The sequence below is a fragment of the Leptidea sinapis genome, chromosome 12 (genome assembly GCF_905404315.1).
Source record: "Leptidea sinapis chromosome 12, ilLepSina1.1, whole genome shotgun sequence".
NCBI classification, from domain to species: domain Eukaryota; kingdom Metazoa; phylum Arthropoda; class Insecta; order Lepidoptera; family Pieridae; genus Leptidea; species Leptidea sinapis.
Window position 1 is genome coordinate 2,865,521 of NC_066276.1, and position 26,508 is coordinate 2,892,028.

Consider the following 26,508-nt stretch of genomic DNA (forward strand, 5'->3'; position numbering starts at 1 on the left):
TACAAAAATACTATTTATCAATTGAGTCTACTGGATGTGGACGTGGCATGCGTGATTAAGTGATACAATAACTACAGCGCAACAAAACACGCTTAACAAACAAGCTTGATAAAAACAGGACTTATTACAACAGCCAATAACAAGAATAAAAAAAAATAATAGATTACTTACTTGCTAACTTATCTATGTACTTAATTTATTTTTTTATTTTGGGTATATTGTCACAGAAGATATCTATTATTAGCATCTCTGTAATAATTTGCCAAAAATTGCATTATATATAGCGGACTATTGCGATTATGTAAGCGGTAAGTTTATACGCAGAGTTACTTTGTAAGCCTTATATATTGGGAACATCGCTGGGTACTAGATTATGAGGAAACATTTAGTAGTCATTCTTTCCATACAAACATTCTGGAATCTTTTGCCTTGGTTTTTAATTCTAGATCGAAATTCTTTCAAATAAGAACAATATCATCATTATGTTATATGTCTCTCTGCTATGCTATTTTTATTTTTGTGTTTGTAAGTAGAGTACTTCAATATGTGCTTAAACGGCTTAACCCTATAGATTATAATGGTGTCAGATAAAAGAGTGTGTGTCAGCTCCGACGCACGACTGGAGTTTACTCCTCAAGAACGATTGTCTTTGAACAGGTACTAAACAAAATCAAGTCCAATGGAGTCGGTTGCAAACAGACATACAACAGAAGCTAATAAAAGCGTATTAATTAAAAAAGATCGACATCATATGTAAGGTTAAATAAACGCATTAATGAAAATTCTTAAAGAATATATACATTTTTATTTTATTCACATTCTTAACTACTCTTACTATCCGGCGAAATATTATATATCAAATATTTTACATTTAAGTAGATCTTACATGATTACATCATTATAATTATACTATCGAATCATTAATTATCATAACTGAAACTACAAAAATAGTTGATAGAAATTAAATAAAAATAACTTAAAAAAAATATAGATATTAATAAATAAAATAATAGGTTAGGTTAAAAATTGTCTATTTGGCGTGATATGCGCTATATATATTCTCCATATTTAATTATGTGCATAGCTCATATAAATTTGTATGAACTTTATTGATAATTCAATAATTATTTAATAAATACAAATCACACATGTATATATTATATACAATACATGTCATATTAATGTATGAATTGTAACTTACTTAGTACCTAAGTGCTTTTCAGATTTCCGGCACTATTATTTACACCACTTTCTTCGATAATTTATAGAATTTTCACTTCACTTTGTAAAAGTATAATAATAAATCAATTTTAATAATATAATAAAGCTTCAAACACAAGAAACTGAAAGATGCGCGAGAAATGATGCGCACCAAAAACGTTACTATGCCATTTTATGAGTAGGTTTTACCCTCCATATTTTTCGCATACCGAGCGCCTTATATGAAAATTGATTCTTAAGGAGTAAACACCAAAAATAATAAAATGTCTGAAATAATCTTTCCTGTTCAGTTTTCAATAATTTCGTTAATTTTCGAGGAGTAGATTTTCGAGAACGAAACCCTGATATTTGAGTTTATTACACACAATTTTAGATGGAGTTGTCCTTACTTCTTATCAGACTGTTGATTGTCTCACCCGCGTTAGCGCGACGGTATGTTGTTTCAGAATTCTTAAATCTGTTACCAAGGCCGGTTTACACTACAAATGTTTCCTCTTAATCTCCACAGCTAAACTCAAATTATACCATTTGTATAGCTTAACTATTTAATTTATTAGTTTCCATTTGGATATCCAAAGGGTGACCAAATGGAGCAATAATTAATTACCAAGACGTCCTCTTTGTCTTATCCGTCCTTTCTGACCATAGACAAAATACTTGCGTAAAGACAAACAAAGCGTGACAAGAGATGAGAGAGAAGAATATCACTAACGAATATACAGCAAGATTGAAAAGGAAAGCGAATTTATTGTTACTGTAACTGATTAACTTGATTGACAAGTCGGAAACAGTCAGCCACCCTTGGCATTACCTCCTTAGTATTTTGATGCACATATTGACAAATCAAAATTGGTAACGCGCTCATTTACTTGGTCAATTGTCAATATGATAGGGGAGGACAATTATATAAATAAGAAAGGGCCTCGAATTGCACCCTGTGGCACGCCCTACTGAAAATGCTTACCTCACTCCATTGACATCAACACTCTGTATTCTACAACTCAAATATGAATTCAAAAAATCCAGAATATTGGATTTAAATAAATATAAATGTTTGTTTCCGAGTCATGGATGTCTATTCATATTTATGTATGTTTAAGTATGTACCTTAGTCTTGCCATAACTACTGAAACAAAGAAAAACAAATTCTATTGTAAATAACATATACATTTTGTGTTAGTTTAATACATAAAAATAAAGCAATTTAAAATATAAACAGCTTATTCGAAGTGGTCTCCATGGGCTGTAATACAGTCCTTTAAACGTTGAGGCCAGTTATCAATAGCAGCACGCACTCTTTCCATGAGAAAAATCTTCACTGCCAATCGTACGGATTGTTTTAGGGAGGTTGAGAGCAAGCCTTACTCTCTAAAACTGCTCATAATCTAGCGGGTTAAGATCGGGGCTAGACGACGGCCAGTCTTCAGCTCTGATGAAGTCCGAAACGTTCGTTTCCAACCAAGACTGCGTACACCGTGCTTTATGATCCGTCTTGCAGGAAGGACCATTGTTGGATATTTAACATGGTGTTGTTAAGGGGCTTCACTACCTTCTTAAGAATGGTATCATGATACACTTGTGCCGATGCTTTGATACCTTTTTCACAAAAGTATGGCTCAGTCACTCCTTTATAGCTAATATCCTACCAAACCATCACTGTAGTCGGATAGTGCCCACGTTGCACTCTGTCGACTAATTGGGAAGCTTCCTTAAAGCATAAATACGGTCACTTTGTTTGTTAAAATGTTGCTCAGTTATAAAAAACATCTCATCCGTAAACAAATTTTTTCTATGACCTCTCGTTTATACCTATCTTTTATCACCCTCTTCTTTTTTAAATTATCAGTTAAGAAATGGCCAGTACGTCTCTTATAGGCTGTAAGTCCTAAGTCATCTTTTAAAATACGCGACATGGTTCTAGGTGTTAAAATTACTAAAGTAGATATTTAAAAAGATCATAGTGTTATTTCTTGAACGGTTAAGGACTGATTTGTGTGCCTCGCTGGTTTTTTATTGCCTTTTCTTTGTCGTGGTACTTGTTTTATCTTAACGAACGTGTTGAGTTTTGTTTATGTGAGTGCAAATAAATGACATAAATTAAAATCGAAATTTAATAACAGCTTAAAATATCTAAATCAACGCCAGGTTGTATTATAAATAAAATATGCAAAAAAGTGTAGAAGTATGTACGTAAACTTGATAAATTATTGATCAAAAATACTTTTACCCAACTCATTACCTACTTACGTATATAATAATATTCCAAGAAGTAGAACAGAGAACCTATTCCTCATTCGTACTCAAATAAAAATAAATTACTCGCGAAACGTTAAGTTTCAACTTTTTCAAGTTTGCTTTTAAAATGAAAAGCAAACGGAATAAAATGGGAAACGTTTAATGCACTTGATGTGAACGCAACCATAATTATTATAAAATGACGGATAGGTAACGCGAAAATGGCGGGAAACATGGTGGTCACGTAATGGCACCCCTTGACGTCTGTGCCGACTGGCAACATTTGCGCTATGTTTTACATTTGAACATTTTTAATAATCACTTTATAATAAGTTTTGTTGATGCCATTTATTTTGGCATTACTTTGATTTCTTGTTATTTTATGCTATTTGTCATGCTAGGCTTCATTTCACAGTTTATTCTTAATTGTGATAGTTAACGCAACACTCGTAAGCTCTCGTGTGTTAATATAGTTATATTTACTCAATAACCTTCCTAGAATCTAGAGTTAGGGTTAAAGGCTCCTTCATAGGTCTTTGTATCCAATTTTACAATAAAATACTTGACCGTATATTAGGACTCACTGAGTACAAATTCAAGACTTAAATTAACTTCTTCTCATTTTCTTCTTGACATAAAATTGCTTATAGATCATAGTTTCTCAACCATATTTTGCTCACTTTGAGAATATATTTTTTTCTAGACTATTTTCGTGTATTTTTTTGCCTTTTTAGGCTATATTTTTTAATCTACCCACGCCCCATCTGCGCCATCTCAATGCCCCCTAATTATCTCGGGTCTTCTACTTCCCCCCCGAAAGTCACAAGGGGGCGTTATCGCCCACGTTGAGAACCTATGCTATAGGTAGTTGTCAGGTATGGTACGTCTGGTTCTGCGCAGGCCACCTAATATTGTATAATATTTTTTTAGTTATTATATTATAATTTAAAAGATGGCCTGGGAATTTTCTTATCAGTTCTTTTCCAGTTCTCAACTTGTCAAAGCTCCTTTACGAACTGATGTAGCTTCACGACGTTTTTTTTATGGAATAGCAGGACAAACGAGCGTACGTGTCACCTGGTGTTAAGTGATCACCGCCGCCCACATTCTCTTGCAATACCAGAGGAATCACAAGAGCGTTGACGGCCTTTAAGGAAGGTGTTCGCGCTTTTTTTGAAGGTATCCATGTCGTATCGTCCCGGAAACACCGCACAAGGAAGCTCATTCCACAGCTTTGTAGTACGTGGAAGAAAGCTCCTTGAAAACCGCACTGTGGAGGACCGCCACACATCCAGATGGTGGGGATGATATCTTAACCTGTGGCGTGTCGTGCGAAGGTGGAATTCGGCGGCAGAAATCAGGTTAAACAGCTCTTCGGAACACTCCCCGTGATAAATGCGGTAGAAGACACACAATGAAGCGAAGTCTCTACAAAACGCCAAGTGATCCAGCCGTTCACAGAGCACTGGGTCCCCGACAATTCGAGCTGCTCTGCGTTGTACGTGGTCAAATGGATCGAGCTGATACTGGGGTGCGCCAGACCAGAGATGACGTTACCAAGTTTTGTTGCAATATGTTATGTTATTGTCACTCCCTATGGTAAATTAATATATTTCTATTCTATTATATTCTAAGTTCTGATTCAAATAAAATTTTTATTTATTTTTCTCAGGCTTCTTTGCGTCTGTCTGGCCATGAATCCCTGGTTTAATTCACTGTTTCCATTGGAAATGTTGTCACTATTTTTTCTAGAGATTTCTTAAGCGCCTCGATGACAGCGTGTCGTTAGAGCAGACGACTGGCTATGTCAATTAAAACTGACCATAATTTGTAGTCCAAGGCGAACAGATCTGGGCTAGACGCTGGCCAGTCTTCAGCTCTGTCTAGAATGTTAACTTCCAGCTAATCTTGGGTAGTTTGTGCATTGTGACCAGGTGCGGAGTCTTGCTGGATAGTCTATGGTCCATTTTAAAAGCGTATTACTAAGAGGTTTTACAGTACGATCTAAGCAAGTCTTCATACACTATGGCTGAAATCTTCGCCTCTTTTTCACGAAACTTAAGCTGTGTGGCTCCTTGGTGAGATACTGCAAACCAAACCAAAACTGACGCAGGATATGGTCCACGCTGAGTTTTTACGATCACTTGTTAAGCCTCTTTGGAGCTATGAGCGTAGACTTTGTATTTTTGTTTATTTTAGTGCTCTATCATTGTGAAAGTTTTATCATCAGTTAAAAGGATAGAGACAGCAAGTATTTTGATCGAGCCACGTTTTTACACGGGTTTGATTTAGGGTATGTCCTGTATATCAACGATAAATACGAACAATCAGGTTCTGTCGATTATTGATTGGATTTTAAAAGGTTACTATAACCTATGCATTTAGTTACTATAACAAATCTTAAGGTCTGTACAAACTATATTATTCCTTTGTTGAAATACGAGGCAAAATATCATAGAAAAAATTAAAACAGGTAGTCTCAAGTAAGTACATAAGCTTTTTTCTACCCACAGTTTTCTCAGCGTGGAATTCCGTTAATCAAGTTCAAAGAAACGCTTTATAATATCGACAAAAAATGCAGTCATGGTTCAATTTTCAGCGTGTATGTTAGAGAGTCGCATGGTCATGTGATAATCTAAAATATTTTTTTACCTCACGCGAATTCTGTTATTTTCCTAGATTAAAGGCTAGATAAGTTATAAGCTCTCTATTTTATTGAGTGGATAAGATAATTACCAGTTACCAGTGGGTACAACAACGGCGCCTTTTTCTGTGGTGAATCAGTAATGTGTAAGCATTACTGTGTTTCGGTCTGAAGGGCGCCGTAGCTTGTGAAATTACTGGGCAAATGAGACTTAACATCTTATGTCTCAAGGTGACGAGCGCAGTTGTAGTGCCGCTCAGAATTTTTGGGGTTTTTGAAGAATCCTGAGCGGCACTGCATTGTAATGGGTAGGGCGTATCAATCACCATCAGCTGAACGTCCTGCTCGTCTCCTCGCTTATTTTCATCAAAACAATGTGAAATTCTAGCAAAAGAACATACTTTCGCAATTACAATATACTCCTATGACTCGTGCCTAATGCTAGGAGTATATTGTAAATAATCTTGGCTCTTTAAGTCGGATTTTTAAAGGACCTGCCGGGCGAGACAGCTTTGAATTGACTGTATCAGCACAAACTACCCTTCCCAGTACACAATAACCCGTCCGCATCGTCGCGACTCTGTGACGTCATTGATACAAACAAACCGAAACGTAGGGTCACACTTAGAGCGATTGAATATTATATTTTTTATTTAGTTTAGAAACCTCATAGAATCGGGTGCCACGTTGCGTTACACCTGCCGTGTGCTGGTTGTGGCTGTGGTTATGGTACGATAATACGATAGCACAGCCGCGCCACGCCATTCGATATAGGACAGAGGACAAAGCTGCAAGTACAGCTGGTATTGCAATTAAGGCAATATTTTTTACGAAATAATCATTAAAAAAGGCACACACAATAATAAAATTATCCTCTAGAAAAACCACAAAAAACATACATCCATAGACTAACTAACATTATACTTCTGTGCGCGTCGCCCAGATATTAAGTGAATACAGTACTTCGCGCTGTACATGCAGCTAAGAATTGAAAATGTGAGTAAAAAATACTAGATTTTAGCAATTTTTGGTGTTTAGATAGAGCATCATAAAAATAATTTATAAAACGTATTTTTTATTTATTTTTGTTAATTATGAACGATTTTACGTGTACTGAATTACCCGCTCTTACTCGCGCCAAGTAACTATAAGTCTTACAGACGTAAGCCCTCGTTCAGCTTAGCCCCACCCCGACTGATTGAGTTGCAGGGGAGGCGCATTCGTCTGATGTTAAACCTTTGTTACCGCTTAATATGCTTCTACAGTCAGCTTGAATCTATCTTTGAGTCTCTGTTAGACAAGTTTTTATTGGAACTCATTATTTTTAATCTTTATTAATATGTACTGTGGATCATTTCCCTGACTTGCACTTGCAAGAAAGATCTTTTTTAAAATATAAGACCCAAGTCTTTGACTCTTTGAATTAGATTAAAAGTAGGTATCTATTTGAGTTTCATATATTATATATTTAAAATCCTTTACCCCTTGCGTACCGAGTTAGACAATCGCCTTAATTAATTATTAAAAAGTAGAGATTAGAAGGTAAAATAGAGTACCTACATAATAGTATTTAATGGAACAGCTGTATAAGAAGGGTCAAAAAAGTGAGTGGTGTGAGATGCGATAATTATAATATATTTTGCCTGCTAAAAGGAAAACATTTTAAATTTTAAGTCCAAGCTGACAAAGAAACGGGCACAGCTAATATAAGTAGATTACATTTCAGTAAAGTTTTTCCTAGTTAGAGTTTCGTAGTCATGGTAAAAGTTATGTTAAGGGGCTGGCAAGTTGGGGGTGTGTTGAGGCCAGCTATAATCAATGAACTATCTACGCGCAGGTTTCCATAGATAAACAGCATAAAATAAAGTGTATTATTTTATTGTATAAGAAGAAAATAATTGTTTTGCTGCGATATATTTAGTATGAATTAATTCTAACATAGATAGCAATAATTAATTAATTCTGTTATTCTAATGTAATAATAACTTACAAAAAAGTTAAACATGTGTTGAACATTTGTTTAGAAAAGTTCTGTTGTTTAGCGTAAAAGAATCTTTAGACATTGCTTATATTTAAACACGAGTCGAAGCTTGTCTAAGGTGTATCCAACGGATTCTGATTATATCATGACAGATAGATGACAGCTGACAAAACTTAGTTTCGTTCCTTAAAATGTTCCTGTAAACTTTAGTTTTTGTTGTGTTTATCGATGTTTTAGTTTAACACAAGCTAAATGTTTTGTAATAGAAAAAGTTAAATTCCATTTAAGCAATCGTTATTATCGTTAGGTCACTGACATTATTATAGTTTGGTCACTGTTTAACAGAACACGTGTCTAAGCCTTTTTACTTTTTCTAAGAATTTTTGGGCTTTTCAGGAATCCTGAGCGGCACTGCATTGTAATGGCCAGGGTGTTTCAATGACCATAAGCTAGCAGCAACGTCCTGCTCGTCTCGTCTTTTTTTTTAATTTTCATAAAATTAAAAAAAAACGGACGTATGGCCAATTGGTGGTGTGTTGAGGGCTGAGGCTAGCTATAACCAATAAGCGATATACCCGCAGTTCCCATAAATAATAAAAACTACATAAAATAGGTACAATACATTGCAATCTTTGCGTATGAGTAAAAAAACGTACAATTTCTAACTAAAACGAGGCTATCCCATAACTCGAATAAAACTTACGAACATAATATTAGTTTATTTTGTTTCTTTGAGAAGTTTAATAAAAAAGCTTCTCTCAAATAACGAACAAAATCTGAGCTGGGTGTTTGTTGTAAAAGCATGTAGGATTTTACTGCAATGAGTAAAATATTTTGTGAGGACAAAGTTTAGTTAATTTATAAGCTGTAAGATTTCGTTTGCTGCTTGCTAGTAAGTTAGTTATAAGTTTCTTATTCATAATAATCATTGAAACTAAAACTAATTCACCAGTGGGAGGCTCATTTGCACAGGATTCCAGCTAGATTATGGGTATCACAACGGCGCCTATTTCTGCCGTAAAGCAGTAATGTGTAAACATTACTGTGTTTCGGTCTGAAGGGTGCCGTAGCTAGTGAAATTACTGGGCAAATGAGGCTTAACATCTTATGTCTCAAGGTGACGAGGGCAATTATAGTGCCGCTTAGAATTTTTAGGCTTTTCAAGAATCCTGAGCGGCACTGCATTGTAATGGGCAGGGCGTATAAATAACCATCAGCTGATCGTTCTGCTCGTCTCGTTCCGTATTTTTATAAAAAAAAAATATACAGTTATATATTGTTCGTTACAATTTTGCGCTAGTATTTAATGCATAATAATATAACATTGGTAAAAGGCTCTAAACTTATTGATCAGCTGACAGCTTCATAATTCAGCGTCCTTTTTTCTCGTGTAGAAGTCTGCGAAGTCCCGGAAACGTTCTGAACGTCTGGAAGAAGCCAGACGGGTTGGAGTAACTTACCAATACTGGACGCAAAAAGGACTTGAGTGAACCTAAGAGTGTCACCAATCCTTACAAAAAATGGCCTCTGATAACAGTGTGGCTACACAGTGGATCTAGTATCAATACTGCGGATGAATTGAAAAGCCGCTGGCTCTCAGCTCAGGGGCTGGCTCAACACCATCTTATCTCAGCAAAATACGTTTATTGCTTCTACGGTCTCTTTACCATAACCTTCATACTCGGACAAAAAAAAATTAAGATTGGACTTTTCGATGCGATTTGAGGCAGGTTCTTTAAACATATGTAGTGTGTGGGTCCTAGATATAGAATATACCGCTGTTTTTTTTTTTGGATAAATTTAGATGCCACACTCAAAGGGAAAAGCCTCATATAGACAAATAATCGTTCGGCTCCACACGCAATAAAAGATTCGTATCTTAACAAGATAGATCTATTTTAAATACTTTCGCGGCATTATGTAAAATGGTACCTATAATATTTTGTGCTGCTGGAAAAAGCTGTTAGAGATATATTTAGTTGAAAACTTGATTATAAAATTATTATGGTTACAATACCTATGGATAATTTACCTACTATGAAAGATATATTACAAGAAACAAAAACAAACTGTTGATGCCCACTTCTAGGCGTTATTTCTATACTTCTAGCGTGACACAGCCGAGCTCAGTATTTATGATTTATGATAATAAGGGTCGAGACGCGCAGGACGTTCAGCTGATGGTAATTGATACGCCCTGCCCATTACAATGAAGTGCCGCTCAGGATTCTCGAAAAACCCAAAAATTCTGAGCGGCACTTCAATTGCGCTCGTCACCTTGCGACATAAGATGCTAAATTCAAAGTCAAAAACACTTTATTCATGTAGGTCACAAAATGACACTTATGAATGTCAAAAAAAATATATAAATATTGTTTCTTATTGAATTTACCGCTACTTCGTAAAGGGTTGAGCTAATGAGAAGAAGTAGCAAGAAACTCATTGCCACTCTTTTAAGTCAAAATTTACATTTTAGTTGTTTTACAAATCATAAGCTTAGTCTCATTTGCCCAGTAATTTCACTAGCTATGGCGCCCTTCAGACCGAAACACAGTAATGTTTACACATTACTGCTTCACGGCAGAAATAGACGCCGTTTTGGTACCCATAGTCTTGCCGGCATCCTGTGCAATGGAACCTCCCACTGGTAAAAAGGCTCAATCATAACCCACAACATAAAGTGCTCAGGGTGTCTAAAGCACTTTTCAACTTCAAAATTTCTCTGTAACTTTCACTTTCTCAAATTAAATCAATTGTAAACGTTTCAGATCAGAGCAGTCATTCAAGCGTACCGCGGCGTCAGTGGCGGCTGCCGGACCGCTAACCGTCCCCTGGAACTGCGAGGTGCGCACCTCTCTGCCTTCCACACTGGGTGTAGCCGGCATCCCCGCTTTGGTGATCACCGATGGTGACGGCAAAGTTCTCACCTCCAACGGGCGACACCACCTAGCCGCTGATCCCATTGGATTGGTTCGTATTCCCTTTCCCTATTACTCTATCTTTTATGTCACTATTACCTTAATAATTTAGGTTACCACTATATTGTTGTAACTCTAACTATTTTGTAGTATACGTGGAAGAAAGACCTAAAAATCGCACAGTGGAAGAACGCACATATCCAGATTGTGGGGATATATGAGTTTGTGACGTGTGATGCGAAGTTGGAAATCGGCTGCAGGAATCAGATCAAAAAGATCCTCTCATGTTTGATTAGATTGTGTTATGTTAAAAACATACGGCCTTACACATAACCTTATACCAAACCAAGAATATACACAATGTTTACAAATAGACATTTTGCTGGAGATTGGTTTATTCGGAGGTATCATATTTCCCGCGTTTATTTGCAAGGTTGCTTGACATTCGAAAGACTTCAGAATATCATTGACAGTGTTGTCACTTGTCAGTGATATAGTCGACATTTTGCATTCAGCTGTAGAATAAATGACATGTATAAATCTAAGATTAAAAAATGCTCTATTGTAAGACTGTGTTTATACTGAGTGCAGAGTATTTACATAATTAGACTCCCTGGAACTTAATATAAAAACATTAGAATATAATTTTATTTATAATAGAAAATATTATTAAGGATGCAAACAGCATTCTGGGAGATTTTTTTGTGATGTTTCTTATGTCAGAGCGCAATTTATTTTTGAACTAATATTAGTGTCAAAAATCAAATAATATTTGCTTAATAAACATGTGAATTGCCTTATCTTAAATATGTGAATCGTCAATGTTGACAGGATACCACTCGAATAAGTCGAGTAAGTAAGGCTATTCGAAGTGTCTGCTATGTGTGTAGCTGTAGGTGATGGGATACCAAAAAATATACGAAATTCAAAAGAATTGTTAATGAATATACAGCTTGAATGGCTATCTAAATCATAACAAATCATTGGGAATTATGCGGTCGTCCATAACTTATTTTAACTATAAATTTTATTTAATGCGTTTTTATTTAAAACGTTACGCTTAGTTTTAAAGTTTAAAAAATTAAACTTTAATTTGTTGCAAAATTCAACCTGTACTTTTACTAATTTCAAGCTGTCACACACAGCGTATAATATCTTCCACAAAATGTTTTCAGAACTTCCCGTGGGGACAGCGCCCCGTTTCTGTACTCACTGAACAAGCACTGTTGAAAATGGCTCGACATCCTGCTCTCGTACTATTTATTGGTAAGTAATCGAATATAGTACTTAATGAAAAAGATATCTCAAGTTTTGCGGGATAAGGAAAAGGGAAAAGGGATAAAAAATAACATTCCTAATGTTGCATTTTTAAAAGTAGAAATAGAGTAGGATGAATCATCATACCTAGGTAGGAAAAGGGAGACAAGAGATTAAAGTCGCCAATAAAATTAAAAATGCTCTTTTGTTAGTATGGTATACTTACACGAGCAGTCCTAGTTAGTATAATATATATTTCTGAGTACATTTTGTGTAACTAATGAAAATCGTTAGAACCATATACAAAACATGCAGGTTTTCGTGGGCAAAATATTAATCTAGTTAGGTGTCGTCATTTCTGGGGAAACGCGTTTTTCTGAGTTTTCAAAGCATAATTCCGTCACGTAAGGTTCTTATAAGTTATATACCGAATATAATTGAACTCCCTTTCACAAGCATTACACAATATAACTCTAATCTACGTAACGCTGTTCTGCTTTCCAGATGATGAAGATGCCGAGATAGAGTTCGCGGAATCAGTTCTGACACCTTCCGCGGAGTCTTACTACGAGGAGTGCAGCATCCAGTATCCTGGATTCTGTCCCTACCAGAACTCATCAGACGACGAGACCATGGACTTCGACTACACGACAAAATCATCCAAAATCAAGAAGAAGTCGTTCAAGCACGTGATGTTCTTCATCGGCATCGACGGCACGGACAGCGCTGACATGATCCGAGAGCACATCGGTCTTGATGACGCGGTTCCGCTGCTCACAGCCATCGACTTCCACCGGCAACGCATGGTCACCATGAAGAACGGAGAGGAGATCACCACAGACAGCGTGCAGAATTTTGTGGATTCCTTCCTCAGTGGAAATGCTGATTTTAAGCCACTCAAGCCGTATAGTGATAAGTGTTAGATATTGCGGGTAGTATAAATATGACGTCTATCTTATGTTCAACTTTATCAAATTATGGGCTTCGATCAAGTATGTATGAGACTAAAGTTAATTCCCGGAGAAATAAGAGCACAAATAACCTTCTTGCCTTTCTATTTTCAAGAACTGCGAAAATAACCACCCGAATAGAAGTAACATAAATTAAACTGTAACAGAAGGAGTAATTTTCTTAAGGGTTAAAAAATATTATTAAAGATTTAAATACCAATTTTTCCTCGTTCAGCCAATATTCACTGAAATATGAACAAACAATTTCTCCACACATATGATGATCTCTCGTATTTATTACAAAACAGATCCTATGTTCACTTTAGAACTGAGTATTAAAAATTATAATCTTTGACAATTTTATGATCAACTATCGTAGAGTCACAAAGAATTTAAAAACAGATTTTAAACTCAAAAATATAAAGTTAAAGATCACCGTTGCAGTAAACACTCAATGTGTTTTCAATTTTACTGATTAGATGTTTTTATTGAAGAAAAACAAGAGGTTCGCGTGGTGGGAACCAGAGGGGTGCAACTTCCCTACATTAAAAGTACTGCCACCTATTCTATTAGGTACGCTGCAACTTCACCACGATGGCGATAATTTAACATACATGATAGATGGATAGATGGGGCTAGTGATAGCAAAAAACTCACTTAACGTACTTATTAAAACAAGACTTGACTATCGTGTTGTAACTTGTAATCACTAATCATTGAAGGCTTCTCGTGATATAAAGGTGACTGCTGAACTTAATAAACGAATAATAATTTCCACCCACACTCAACAAACATCAACATGCATTCAATACGGTCTACAACAATAGTAAAAACTATAAACATAATTTGCGCCATCTAGCGACGGTACGCTAAGAGCGTAAAAATAACGCAGCGCCATCTCTTGGCCTAGGTACACTGATTTTACAAAATAAAAACATTAGTTGCACATCTATCTCTAGTATATAGTGTATTATCTATGGTGGGAATTGATGAGGCAACTGCCCATGGACTTCTGCAACACCTAGGGTCAAGAGATGCGTGGTATTTAAGTTGGGAACATGCTCTATGCTGAAGGTCCCTAAGTCGTATCGGTTCGGGAAAACTGAAGCCGGTAGTTGATTGCACAAAGTGGCTGTGCGAGATCAGAAGTTCTTTGCGCTGTTTTTAGAATGCCAGTCATAATGCGGGTTGATTTTCGTATTTTGACGTAATGATTGAATTGGGGTTGAATTCAGCTGCTGGTATCAACATGATCAATTTATAATATATAATGGCTCAACATACCTACTATAAAATTAGGAGTTTCAATTACTTCATAGCTACTGCTACTAGAAAATTTGTAGGTACGGACAGATATTAGAGTAAATCAGTAGCAAGGACATTCTTAATAGAAGGATAAGTAATAATTAGGTTATAGATGTAGTTATTCATATTTACCATTAGGGTAAGGAAGTATTTGGGGGTATTAGGCAGTTTTTGTATTTGGTATAACTAGTTTACTGCAGTGCATGCAAACGTTTTGTACAAGCCAAAACATAATTATAATAGAGAAAAATTACACCAATTCAAAATAGTATAGAAATATACTTAACCACATTTTTATTACAATTATTCAAAATGTCTAAGTCGCTTGTACATAACCTCTGTATCCTTTTTATATTTATATTATCTGTGATCAGTTTCAATTAAAGTAAATATTTACAATGATAGAACTGGTTTATTTATTCTTACCCACTTCTAATACAGAATGAATATTATAAAGATATAGTAGTAGATATCTTTTACTTAAGTGGTTCAACTTGTATCACGTAAACACAAGATTAAATACTATATGGTGCCAAACATTGTTTCCTCTACATGCAACTGTTTCTTTCTCACCTTTAAATTAAAATTAAATGTTAAAAATAATATTTACTCACAATGAGGGTAGTTCAATATGTACCAATAAATACCAACCGCTTTCTTTCTAAATACTTACTCGAATCTAAGTAAATAAAAAAAATGGCGTGCGTACAAAGTACACAAGTAAAACTTCATTGGAAAACTAATTTTAAAATCTCGTTTATATCAATTATCGTAATCTATTCTCTAACAGCCGTTCCCAATATTCTACTGTCAGTAATTAGCTGTCAATAATCTGAAGCTGTCCCAATATACCCGATAAGTCATTCTTATCGCCTTATATTGGAACGCGTGAATTGGAATTTCCATACAAACATCTATCGCTGGTAAGCTATACGACATACGTCGTCCCATTGACAGACGGCGTGTACCGATGGTGAGTTACCGTCGATAAGTTTATTGGGACAGAAAACTCAACGAAAGTTACGATTTTTATCTCAAGTAAGAGATAAACTGAATATTGGGAATGGCCGTAAGCCAATTGTTGTCAATATTAGATATTATTAGATGTACTACTTACTCGCGGCCACACGCTAAGCCTGCACGATACAACGCTAGGAGGGAAGATGTTCTACTTACTCGCGGCCGTGCGCTAAACCTGCACTATGCAAAGCTAGTGGAGAAGATGTTCCACGTTATCGCAGCCGCGCGCTAAACCTGCATGATACAACGCTAGTAGTGAAATTGTTTTACTTACTAGCGGTGCCGTGTGTTTCATGCTACGTTCGTCCTTTCTCACATTATAAAAATATACACATCAACTTTATCTATGAACATTATACACTTACACCTACATCCATAATTTTCAGAAAATCTATGAGTAACTTCATAAGTGAACTTTGAATATGAAAAAATAACAACAGCTAGCACCAGCACCTGCTAGCAAAACCAGCCTCGTTTATTTTTTTTTAATAACGTTTACAATTGTCTTGAATTTTGACACATTGTACTTAGATTAGATCTTAACAAGATGAAACTTTAAAAAATGGGTCAGGACGCCAAATACGATTTATTTTTAAATTCAATAATCGTTGTTTCCACCCCTGACATTAATAAGAGTTCTGCATCTGTTCTTCTCTACTTAATATTAATTTGTCCATATCTTGTTCGTGTATACTATAAGGTCCCAACTCCCAGGTTCTTTTCAGGTGAACAAAAAGTTGCTCTTTGTTGCAGTTGCAGTCCATGCGGGATAATTACAGGTTCCACTACCTCAGTGCGGTATTAAAATGAAGTTTCCTGTAAAACAAATACGATTAGTTACGACCAAATGATTTCCAGCCGAAACCATTAATATTTTTTTTATAGAATAGGAGGACAAACGAGCGTACGGGTCACCTGGTGTTAAGTGATCACCGCCGCCTACATTATCTTGCAACACACAATCACAAATCAATCACAAGAGCGTTGCCGGCCTTTGGCTATCCTAACTTGTGGCCTATGATATCCTAACTTGTGGCGTGTGTGAAGGTGGAATTCAGCGGCAGGAATCAGATTAAACAGCTCTTCGGAACACTCCCCATGATAAATGCAGTAGAAGACACACAATGAAGCAACGTCTCTACGCAACGCCAAATGATCCAGTCGTTCGCAGAGCACTGGGTCCCCGACAATTCGAGCTGCTCTGCGTTGCACGCGGTCAAATGGATCGAGCTGATACTGGGGTGCGCCAGACCAGAGATGACAGCAATACTCCATGTGTGGCTGGACCTGCGCTTTGTAGAGCGCTAGAATGTGGGCCGGCTTGAAGTATTGCCGTGCTCTATTGATGACGCCCAGCTTCTTCGAAGCCAATTTGGCTTTGCCCTCCAGATGGTCTTAAATTGGCAATCGCTCGAGATTTCGCGACCCAGTATTCCGATACTAGGCGAGGCTTTAAGGTAAGTGTTGTCGAAGAGCGGTGATACGACAAATGGGGTTTTTTAGTGGTAAACGCGCAAAGTTGAGTCTTCTGGGGGTTAAATTGGACAAGGTTCAATTTACCCCATTCCGCGACCTTCTCGAGAGGGGACTCGATAGAAGACACAAGTTTCTCCCGGCACTAGTCGACGATTTTCCGAGAGAGAACTGCATGGCCCGTGTATACGGCATCACCAGTGCTGTCATCTGCATAGCAATGTATGTTGGAGGTGTCCAACATATCATAGAAGAAACAGCGTAGGAGATAGCACACAGCCTTGGGGCACTCCAGCATGCACGGGCTTCGGGTTCGAGCAATATCCGTCGAAAAAGACCTGTATGCTGAGGCCCAGTGAGGAAGCTGGAGGTCCACTTGCACAAGCTCTCGGGAAGCCCAAATGATGGAAGTTTTGAGAGGAGCGCCTTGTGCCATACACGATCACAGGCCTTCTCTATATCCAGGCTAACTGCCAGTCTTCCTTCCCCCTTGCTTTCAATAGCCGCAGCCCATCTATGTGTTACACCAGAAGATCTCCTGCCGACCGACCACGGCGAAAGCCGTACTGTCGATCGTTGATCAACTGGTGACCTTCTAGATATACCAAGAGCTGGCGGCTGATTATGCTCTCCATGATTTTGTAGAGCAGGGAGGTAATAGCAATAGGCCTGTAGTTTGCCGGATCCGAACTGTCTCCATTTTTTTGGATCGGATGGACAAAGGCTGACTTCCATGGGTCAGGGAATACGCCTTTGGAATAAGAGTGCCGGAATATAAACGCATTAGCACTGACGTCAACTCAGGGGCACACGTTCCAAGCACGATTGGAGAAATGCCTTCCGGCCCGCTTGACTTCCTGACGACCAACGAAAACAGAGCCCACCTAACAGTTTTCGGTCTGAACTTTACTTCAGGCATAGAGAACTCTGACACCGTGGGATGGTCGGCGAAGTTTTTTCGCTGTCGTCAAGAGTCGAGTAGGAGGCAAAAAGAGCGCAAAGGAGATCAGCTTTCTCATTTGCCGTATGGGCCAGGGTGTCATTCCTCATGTACAACGGCGGCATGGACGGCTGGTTGAAGTTACCAGAGAGCAGTTGAGTAGCTTTCGACAACGACCAGTGTTCCGGTCGGGTAATTGGAAAGCTGCTCGCCGATTTTGACGACGTGCTTCGATTTCGCTCGGGCGATTTGCCGCTTAAAGAGTCTGTTGAGGCACGGTTATATTTCCTCTTAAGAACTTTGCAGTTCGGATCCTTTGTGCTCAGCGCCGCAACCCAAGTTCAATTCACCTGTTTTTTGCAGTCAGATGCTGCTTTAACTGACGCATTGAACCAGGTCTATGATCTGCCACCGGTCGGTACTACAGAGCTTGGATAAAAAATATCCATGCCCTGTAGTATCACATCGGCTACTGCAACGGCGCAGGCACTAGGATCATCAGAAGGGAAACAAACCTTGCCCCAAGGGTAGCATGCAAAAAAGGAACGCATCCTATCCCAATCTGCTGACTTGAAGTGCCAAACGCGGCGGGTCGCTGGTGGTCTGCGACGTTGGTGTCGGATAGGCACTACACTCCTGACCAGGCAATGGTCAGACGTTCCGAGAGGGGCGTCGACAAAGACCTGATAACCATCGGGATGTGTAGTCAGCAGAAGATCTAATAAGGACGGCACGTGGCTATCCACATCCAGGAGCCGCGTTGGCAACTCAACCAATTGGGACAGACCATACGCCAATGCAAAATTATGCACAGATCGCCCTGCGTAGTCTGTGGTGCGTGATCCAAGCCATTCGGCATTGTGCCCGTTGAAATCACCCAAGACTACGATTTCAGAGGATTGATTCTGTGCAAGCACGTCGTCAATTGCCGCTTTAACGCAGTCCATGGGTTGATCGGTTTCTGCGTTACCACTATGGGACCTGTAGACACACGCATAGATGCGGACGCGGTCCTATAAATCTACGCGCAGCCAGAGAGTAGACAGGTCTCACCCTCAAAATTGCCGAGACAGCGACAGCAGATATCCTCCCTAACATACACACATACCCCGGAATGAGGCAAAAAATTGTGTTCAATGACTCGTCAAGAAAGAGTATGAGTGTCCATTAAACGTCAGTCAATTCTTAGTGTGCTTTTCCCCACAACAAGAGTAACAAGACCATAAGCTCAAACCAAAATACAATAAAAGAAGAATATTTACATAATTAAGACGCAGTGTTCGCAGATCCCCACAAGATGGACCGACGATCTGGTCAAGATCGCCGAATACGTTGGATGAGGGCAGCGCAGGACCGATCGTCGTGGTCTTTCGATCTTTGGGGAGGCCATTGTCCAGCAGTGGATGTCTTCCAGCTGATGATGATTTAAATAATTTTAAAAGACTCGATTACAAGAAAAACTCCGTTAGGTTTATGGGAAAGACAATTATTGATAGAGGTTAGACCTCCATTTTTTATTTTAAATTTCAATAGAGGCAAACAATAAAGATTCATTTTTGCATACAACTCATTTTTGTACTCGTTTTCGTTAGTTTTTGAGGTATGAAGTTATATATGTTATAATTATCATATATAACATAAAGTTGAATTGAATATTAACATTGTAATTATAACATAATAAATAGACAATTTTATTTTTTTTGAATAAAAGTGGAATTTTTTTCGTATCTATATAAGTAAAGTTGTATTACCAACTTTATTTTAAAACACCATAACTGAATACCACAATGTGGTGAATACACAAGTTATCATAGTTTACTATGCAACTCTATCTACGTTCTTTTATGTTGTTTTTGCTCGGGAACATAGTCTGTGAATGACGCTATCGTTCATATTTTTAAAATTTTAACTCTATGAAAGTCTATTGTCTATTGCCTTTACCGACGCCATTAGCAGGAAATAATATTTTTCCAATTCGCAATATTCTAAACTATTCACGTGCTAGTACAAGTATATTAAAAATATAAAACTTACGCATTAAAATGGCTGATAACGACGATCTTCTTGACTACGAAGATGAAGAGCAAGCAGAACAGCAGACGACTGATGGAACCACCGAAGCGGCTCCCAAGAAAGAGGTTAAAGGCTCGTATGTATCAATTCACAGTTCAGGATTTAGAGATTTTCTTTTAAAACCTGAGATTCTTAGAGCAATAGTTGATTGCGGGTTTGAACATCCGTCAGAGGTCCAGCACGAATGTATACCTCAGGCTGTACTTGGTATGGACATATTGTGTCAAGCTAAATCTGGTATGGGAAAGACGGCTGTATTTGTACTTGCGACACTCCAACAACTGGAACCATCAGAAAACCACGTCTACGTTCTGGTCATGTGTCACACAAGAGAACTCGCTTTTCAGATTAGCAAGGAATATGAGAGGTTCTCCAAATATATGCCGGGAGTTCGAGTTTCTGTCTTCTTTGGTGGTATGCCTATCCAGAAAGATGAAGAAGTATTAAAAACAGCATGCCCCCACATAGTTGTTGGGACACCTGGACGAATCTTAGCCTTGGTAAATAACAAAAAGTTGAATTTAAAACATCTTAAGCACTTCATATTGGATGAATGTGATAAAATGTTAGAATCTCTGGACATGAGACGTGATGTCCAAGAAATATTTAGGAACACACCTCATGGAAAGCAAGTGATGATGTTTTCAGCTACATTAAGCAAAGATATCCGGCCAATTTGCAAGAAATTTATGCAAGATCCAATGGAAGTTTATGTAGATGATGAAGCTAAACTCACTCTTCATGGACTTCAGCAACATTATGTTAAACTCAAAGAAAACGAGAAGAATAAGAAACTATTTGAGTTACTGGATGTTTTGGAATTTAACCAAGTTGTTATTTTTGTTAAATCAGTACAACGATGCATTGCCCTCGCTCAACTGCTGACTGACCAGAACTTCCCTGCTATTGGAATTCACAGAAGTATGAGTCAAGATGAGCGCCTATCTCGCTACCAACAGTTTAAAGATTTTCAAAAGAGAATATTAGTAGCAACCAACCTGTTTGGAAGAGGAATGGATATTGAACGAGTCAACATTGTTTTTAATTATGACATGCCTGAAGATTCTGATACTTATCTACATAGAGTGGCCCGAGCTGGTAGGTTTGGTACCAAAGGACTTGCCATCACCATGGTGTCTGATGAAAATGATGCCAAGATTCTCAATGAAGTTCAGGATAGATTTGATGTTAATATCACTGAGTTACCTGAAGAAATAGAATTATCTACTTACATTGAAGGTCGATAAAATATCTAATGTTTAGTTCATTCCATCTGTATTCAGGGGTAATTGATTGATCACTAATTGTGTTGTGTTTACAATCAAATTATTTTTGAAACTTTGTGTAACTAACATTAAATTCTAAGGAATTTGTATTGACATGCTAAGTCTTATTATGAGTAATTTAGTTTAAGTGAGCAATGAAGATGTTTTGATTTAATGCCTGGTTTTATTTCCTTACATTGTTGAATCACCATTGTCTTAACAGTAAATTAGTTGGAGAGTTATAAAACAACTTATATTATTGTCAAGACAAATTTAATGCATGGAGCTCTGCAAAATATACATGCAAAGCATACCTGTAAAATCAAGTAAGGATCATCCTCCTAGTTTTGAATTTACATTGAAAAAAAATCTTGTAAGCAATGGAGGTGAAAAACATATTCAGTAGTTTGGTTATAATGATATGGACTTCTGTTTTTGAACATATAAACTCTTTTTTGGTCCATTTAGTAAGTTACCTGCCTAATGTGTGCATTAGGTGGCTACATAAGTTTTTGTTACATCAATAATAGCATAGACCGAGTTCATAAAACTTACAATCTAAGTAAAACAGTTTCCCTACTAACCTACCCTGAACAAATAAACATTCCCCAGTGGCAAAAGCATGGGAGACTAAAAGCAAACATCGAAAAAGTAAGCCCAAGATTTTGTGTCATGTATGAATAGCATCAAAACATACAACTCCAGCTACATGTCAACTACACACCTTGTAGAAGGAAGAAATAAAGAAAATCTGCATAAATAGGCAAGTTATTTTATACATTTATGAGATAAAGGAATCCAGAAGAGTCATTAATATATCTATTACAGATTGGGCAGTAATTAGTTGTTTTAGATATCTTTCAGCATAAAAAGGGGAAAAAAACTTACAACAATTTACATAAAAAATTTATTTAAAAATATACTTCCATTATGATCAACAGTAAATGATTATTGCCTTTTCAAAAAAGAGTTAGAACAAACAATATTCTTAAAATGTTACATATTTTTTATTAGTAAAAGTCTTCTCATGAGTAAGTCTAGTGATCATGTCTAATGCCCATTTAGGTTGATCACCAGGCACCATATGACCAGCATCTCTCACCATTATCTCTACCAACTTGCCACCTTGCTTAACATATCCAGCCAACTCATTATCAACCAACCAGTGATAACGTTTTGCTGTCTTATAATCATCAGCTCCAGTAAAGTTAAGATTTCTAAGGTAGTTAAGCGTGTTAGGGTATGCTACAATGATGTCAAGCTGACCATTATAAACTAGAACATAGTAATGATCTAGCAGCTCAGATATCCATGGCGCTACAGACTGCATCACATCTTCCTTTAAATTCTCCTCCACTATACTACCATCATGGAAACTTAGATTACCCACGTGAATAGCTTTTCTGACATAAGACTTCTGAATCATTGGTCCAAAATCCTCTTTTTTAAAGTAATCTTTTGTGTGTAGAAAATTGAAATAAAATTCGAATCCCGTCATGTTATAAAACATACTTTTGCCATTTATAAGGTCTCCATTGAGTAGTGAATCAAATGACTTAAAGGCCTGAAGCCATTGTTTATTTTTAATTAATTCAACAACTTTACTTTCAGAGTCTGCAAAGACCTTGGCCTGGTTCCAATCCAAAAGACCAATTTGATACAAATATTTGCTATACACCAACTGGTGTTCAGGGTCACTCAATCCATTTCCAATAGCAATTGCTTTTAAATTAATTTTAACTTTTGCAGCAGGATTGTTTTTGTATATAGTATAGGCAAATGCAGGCACATACTTTCCAGCATAAGATTCACCTGTTATGAAAAATTTATTTTTTTGAAGTTCTGGGAATAACTGAAAGAATTGTGTGATTGTTGAATACAGATCTTGTCCAACCTGAGTTTGATTGGTACAGTATCCCTTTGGGTTTTTAGTAAAACTGAAGCCAGTCCCAACAGGATTATCAATATAAATAACATGATGTCCTAGAGCCCAATTATATTTTCGCTTTTCAAATTTACCATTATGCACCCTCAACGGTCCATTTTCAGTAAAAAGTCCAAACAAAGATGTAGCACCAGGTCCACCTTGCAGCCATACGATAACTGGAGCATCCTTATTTGGCACTATGGCTGGAAAGTACCAGAAAAATTGGTTGGAGTCATATTCCTTGTTGACTGTGAAATATCCAGCATAACTTTTGAAACCCAAGCTTTCTGTAAACGGTACGCGAGCTAATCGTCTGCCTTCCGTAATATTGCCTCTTTCAATGTATGGTGTCAAAAACAGAGGAGCTCCTGTATCACCGCCATCTATCTCTGGAAGATTTAACTTTGGATAATGATGGATCATGCACTGTACAGAGAGAGATTGAATCAAGAGAATCCAATAAAGCACTGTCATTTTGTTGTACATTTTAAATAGGTATGTGAAACCGAACTGTATTTGTATGCATTAAATTATCTTGTTCCGGCCAAAATATATATTTACTCTAACGGTTCTTCTCGTTGAAGCTTTCCAATATGATATCGTGAATATTTAAAGCAATTCTTTGCTCTTACAGAAATTGAACTTAAGTGCTACTTAATAGTTATATCTCGTGTTGAACATGTTATCGTTACATTTTATCTCTAACTTCCCTGACCTTTCAATTAGGTTAAACAAGCAAACTAAACGTTAATATTTTTAAGTGTAATGATATTTTAAAAATTAAAATAATTTTTTTTTTCTTCTTCTTTTGGCAATAGCGTTTACTTTTTGCCAATAACGTAAATTAAAAGATTGGGAAACTAAGTTAAAAAAAGGATACGGAACACGGGAAAGGATCAAATAAGTAGAAAGAGGATTGAAACGGATATTAAAAATTTCATAAATATACATATATACTTGCTACTTACACAACATTACAAATATTTAAACTTTAATATGATTCTGAAGAATGAAAGATGACAATATTTTATAAAATTTACATGGATACATAATTAGTCAGGATATACAGGTAGGAAAAGGAACATTAAGAGATATTATATCATTCAGGAATGAGGAGCGGTCGTATAGAGAACATGAAAAGAAAATGTGATCTAGATCACATTTATCGGATTCACATTCACACATGTCAGTAGATACAATGCCTAATCTATTAAGATGAACAGGAGTGCAAACATGACCCAAACGCATTCTTATGATAGAAGAACATACTAACTTATTGCATTTGGCACGGAAAAACCATGGTTTAAATGAAATAAGCGGCTGAAGGTTAAAATATTTCCTGCCTTTTGATTGACCAGTTTCAGTCCAAAGTCTATTCCAACAATCCTGAAGGTGAACTATAGGGAGAGCACCTAGATCCTGGCAAAAAACTTTATAAGGGAAAATATCGCCATCGACCACGGCTTCATTAGCTAGTTGGTCTGCTTTTATATTACCAGGAATGTCGCTATGGCTGGGGATCCATACAAACAACACAGAAAGACCAAAGTGATTGCATTTATTTAATAGATTTCTTATTTCTATGACAACAGAACAAATGTTTTTTGATTTAAATGGGAACCTATTGAGAGACTGTAAGGCACTTTTTGAATCAGAGAAAATTATTGTTTTTGGAAGTTTAAATAGAATAATATATTCAATAGCCTTAAAAATACCATAACATTCCCCAGTAAACACCGATGTTTCCGGAGGTAGTTTAATTTTCTGTGATATTTTAAATTGAGCGTGATAGACACCTACACCAACGGGATCCGAGGAGGATTGTTTAGACGAGTCTGTGTAAATATGATGGTAATCAACCCAAACAGTATTTTTAAGAAGATTAAACGAAAAATTTGTACTAATATCGTGCTTATTTAAATCTGAGTTAAAATTAATTTCTGGAAGCAACATTAATGCTTCAAAGCTAGTACTGAAAAGAGGATAATTAATGGATCGATGAATAGGAGCTTTTATGTTGATAAATTTCTTAAAACTATTGATTAGACAAGGTGGTTTTTTATTTGACCAATATGCAGATGAATCTATATGATGAGAAAGTTTCTGAAGTTTGTTATAAAGAGAGTGGTTAAGAAACTGAAAAGATCGGAATATAAATTTGTCTGCTAAATATTGACGACGTAGATGAAGTGGAGGATCACCACATTCTACTTGAAGAGCATTGATAGGACTTGACCGCATAGCACCAGAAACTACTCGTAAAGCTTTGGACTGTATGAGATCTAGTTTTTTAAATGTCTTAACACTACCAGGCTCCAGCAAGAATGTACCATAATCTAATATACTTCTTATAAGAGCATTATATAACAATTTCATGCAAAAAGGGTGCGCACCCCACCAAACACCTGACAGACATCTTAAAATATTAAGAGTACGCTCACATTTAGCATTTAGGTAATCACAATGTGGGATACCAGTTAGTTTCGAATCTAAGACAATTCCCAAAAATTTAACATTATCTTTAACTGGAATCTGATAACCCTCATAAAATATAGAAATAGGAGGAGGAGTTCTTGATCTCGTGAATAAAACAATTGTGCTTTTTTCAGGTGATAGATCAAGGCCATTTAAGTCCAACCAAGTTTTTAAATTTATCAGCGGTTGTGTTATAGAAGAACTAGCTTTTTCAATAGAAATATCACGACAGTAAATTAATAGATCATCAGCATACTGAAGAACATATACACTATTAAGTGATGATTTTAAATCGTGTGTATAAATATTATACAATATTGGGCTAAGTACTGATCCCTGGGGGAGGCCCTTTGAAACAAGTCGAGTAATTGACTTCCTGTCATCTAGTTTCAGGATTATGTATCTTTCGGAAAGCATGTTTATGATAAAATTTGTTAATAGCAGAGGTATATTAAGTTGTAAAAGCTTACTCTTGGAAATACTTATTGCGACATTATCATAGGCACAATTTATATCTAAGAACGCAGCTATTACTGATTTATTATTTGAAAATGATAATTGAATATCAGAAATTAATATACTTAAGCTATCAATAGTACTTTTTCCACGTCTGAAACCGAATTGGGATTCACATAATAGACCGTTATGCTCAACAAACCATTCTAAACGATTTTTTATAAGATGTTCTGTAATTTTCATCAAAACAGAAGAAAGTGCGATTGGGCGATAGGCAGAATGGTCTGAAGAACACCTATTAGGTTGCAGTACGGGAATTATTTCTTGACGTTTCCACGTGGAGGGGATGTTACCAGATGTCACTATGG

At 36.7% G+C, this 26,508-nt stretch overlaps 3 protein-coding genes across 3 annotated transcripts in view; 2 read left to right on the plus strand and 1 right to left on the minus strand.

Moving 5' to 3' along the window:
- The window catches only part of LOC126967054 (nucleoredoxin-like), a 55,652-nt gene extending 40,734 nt beyond the window's left edge, over positions 1–14,918 (plus strand). The window contains exons 4-6 of the mRNA XM_050811384.1: positions 10,850–11,051; positions 12,175–12,265; positions 12,761–14,918. Coding sequence (XP_050667341.1) covers positions 10,850–11,051; positions 12,175–12,265; positions 12,761–13,179 — 712 coding nt within the window. The 3' untranslated portion in view covers positions 13,180–14,918. The remainder of the gene's footprint in view (positions 1–10,849; positions 11,052–12,174; positions 12,266–12,760) is intronic.
- A 4,939-nt stretch (positions 14,919–19,857) lies between these two features.
- LOC126967058 (ATP-dependent RNA helicase WM6) lies at positions 19,858–21,457 on the plus strand. Its single transcript, XM_050811388.1, has one exon. The coding sequence runs from the start codon at positions 19,987–19,989 to the stop codon at positions 21,262–21,264; it is 1,278 nt and encodes a 425-aa protein (XP_050667345.1). The 5' UTR covers positions 19,858–19,986; the 3' UTR covers positions 21,265–21,457.
- A 718-nt stretch (positions 21,458–22,175) lies between these two features.
- On the minus strand, positions 22,176–24,015 carry LOC126967053 (venom serine carboxypeptidase). The gene has a single exon (XM_050811383.1). It carries the CDS (start codon positions 23,693–23,695, stop codon positions 22,271–22,273), a length of 1,425 nt encoding a protein of 474 aa, XP_050667340.1. The 5' UTR covers positions 23,696–24,015; the 3' UTR covers positions 22,176–22,270.
- Between the last annotated feature and the right edge of the window lie 2,493 nt (positions 24,016–26,508).

Bases quoted from the DNA above. Each gene is read 5' to 3' on its own strand.
- LOC126967058 (XM_050811388.1), top strand. From the start codon at position 19,987: ATGGCTGATAACGACGATCTTCTTGACTACGAAGATGAAGAGCAAGCA.
- LOC126967053 (XM_050811383.1), bottom strand. From the start codon at position 23,695: ATGTACAACAAAATGACAGTGCTTTATTGGATTCTCTTGATTCAATCT.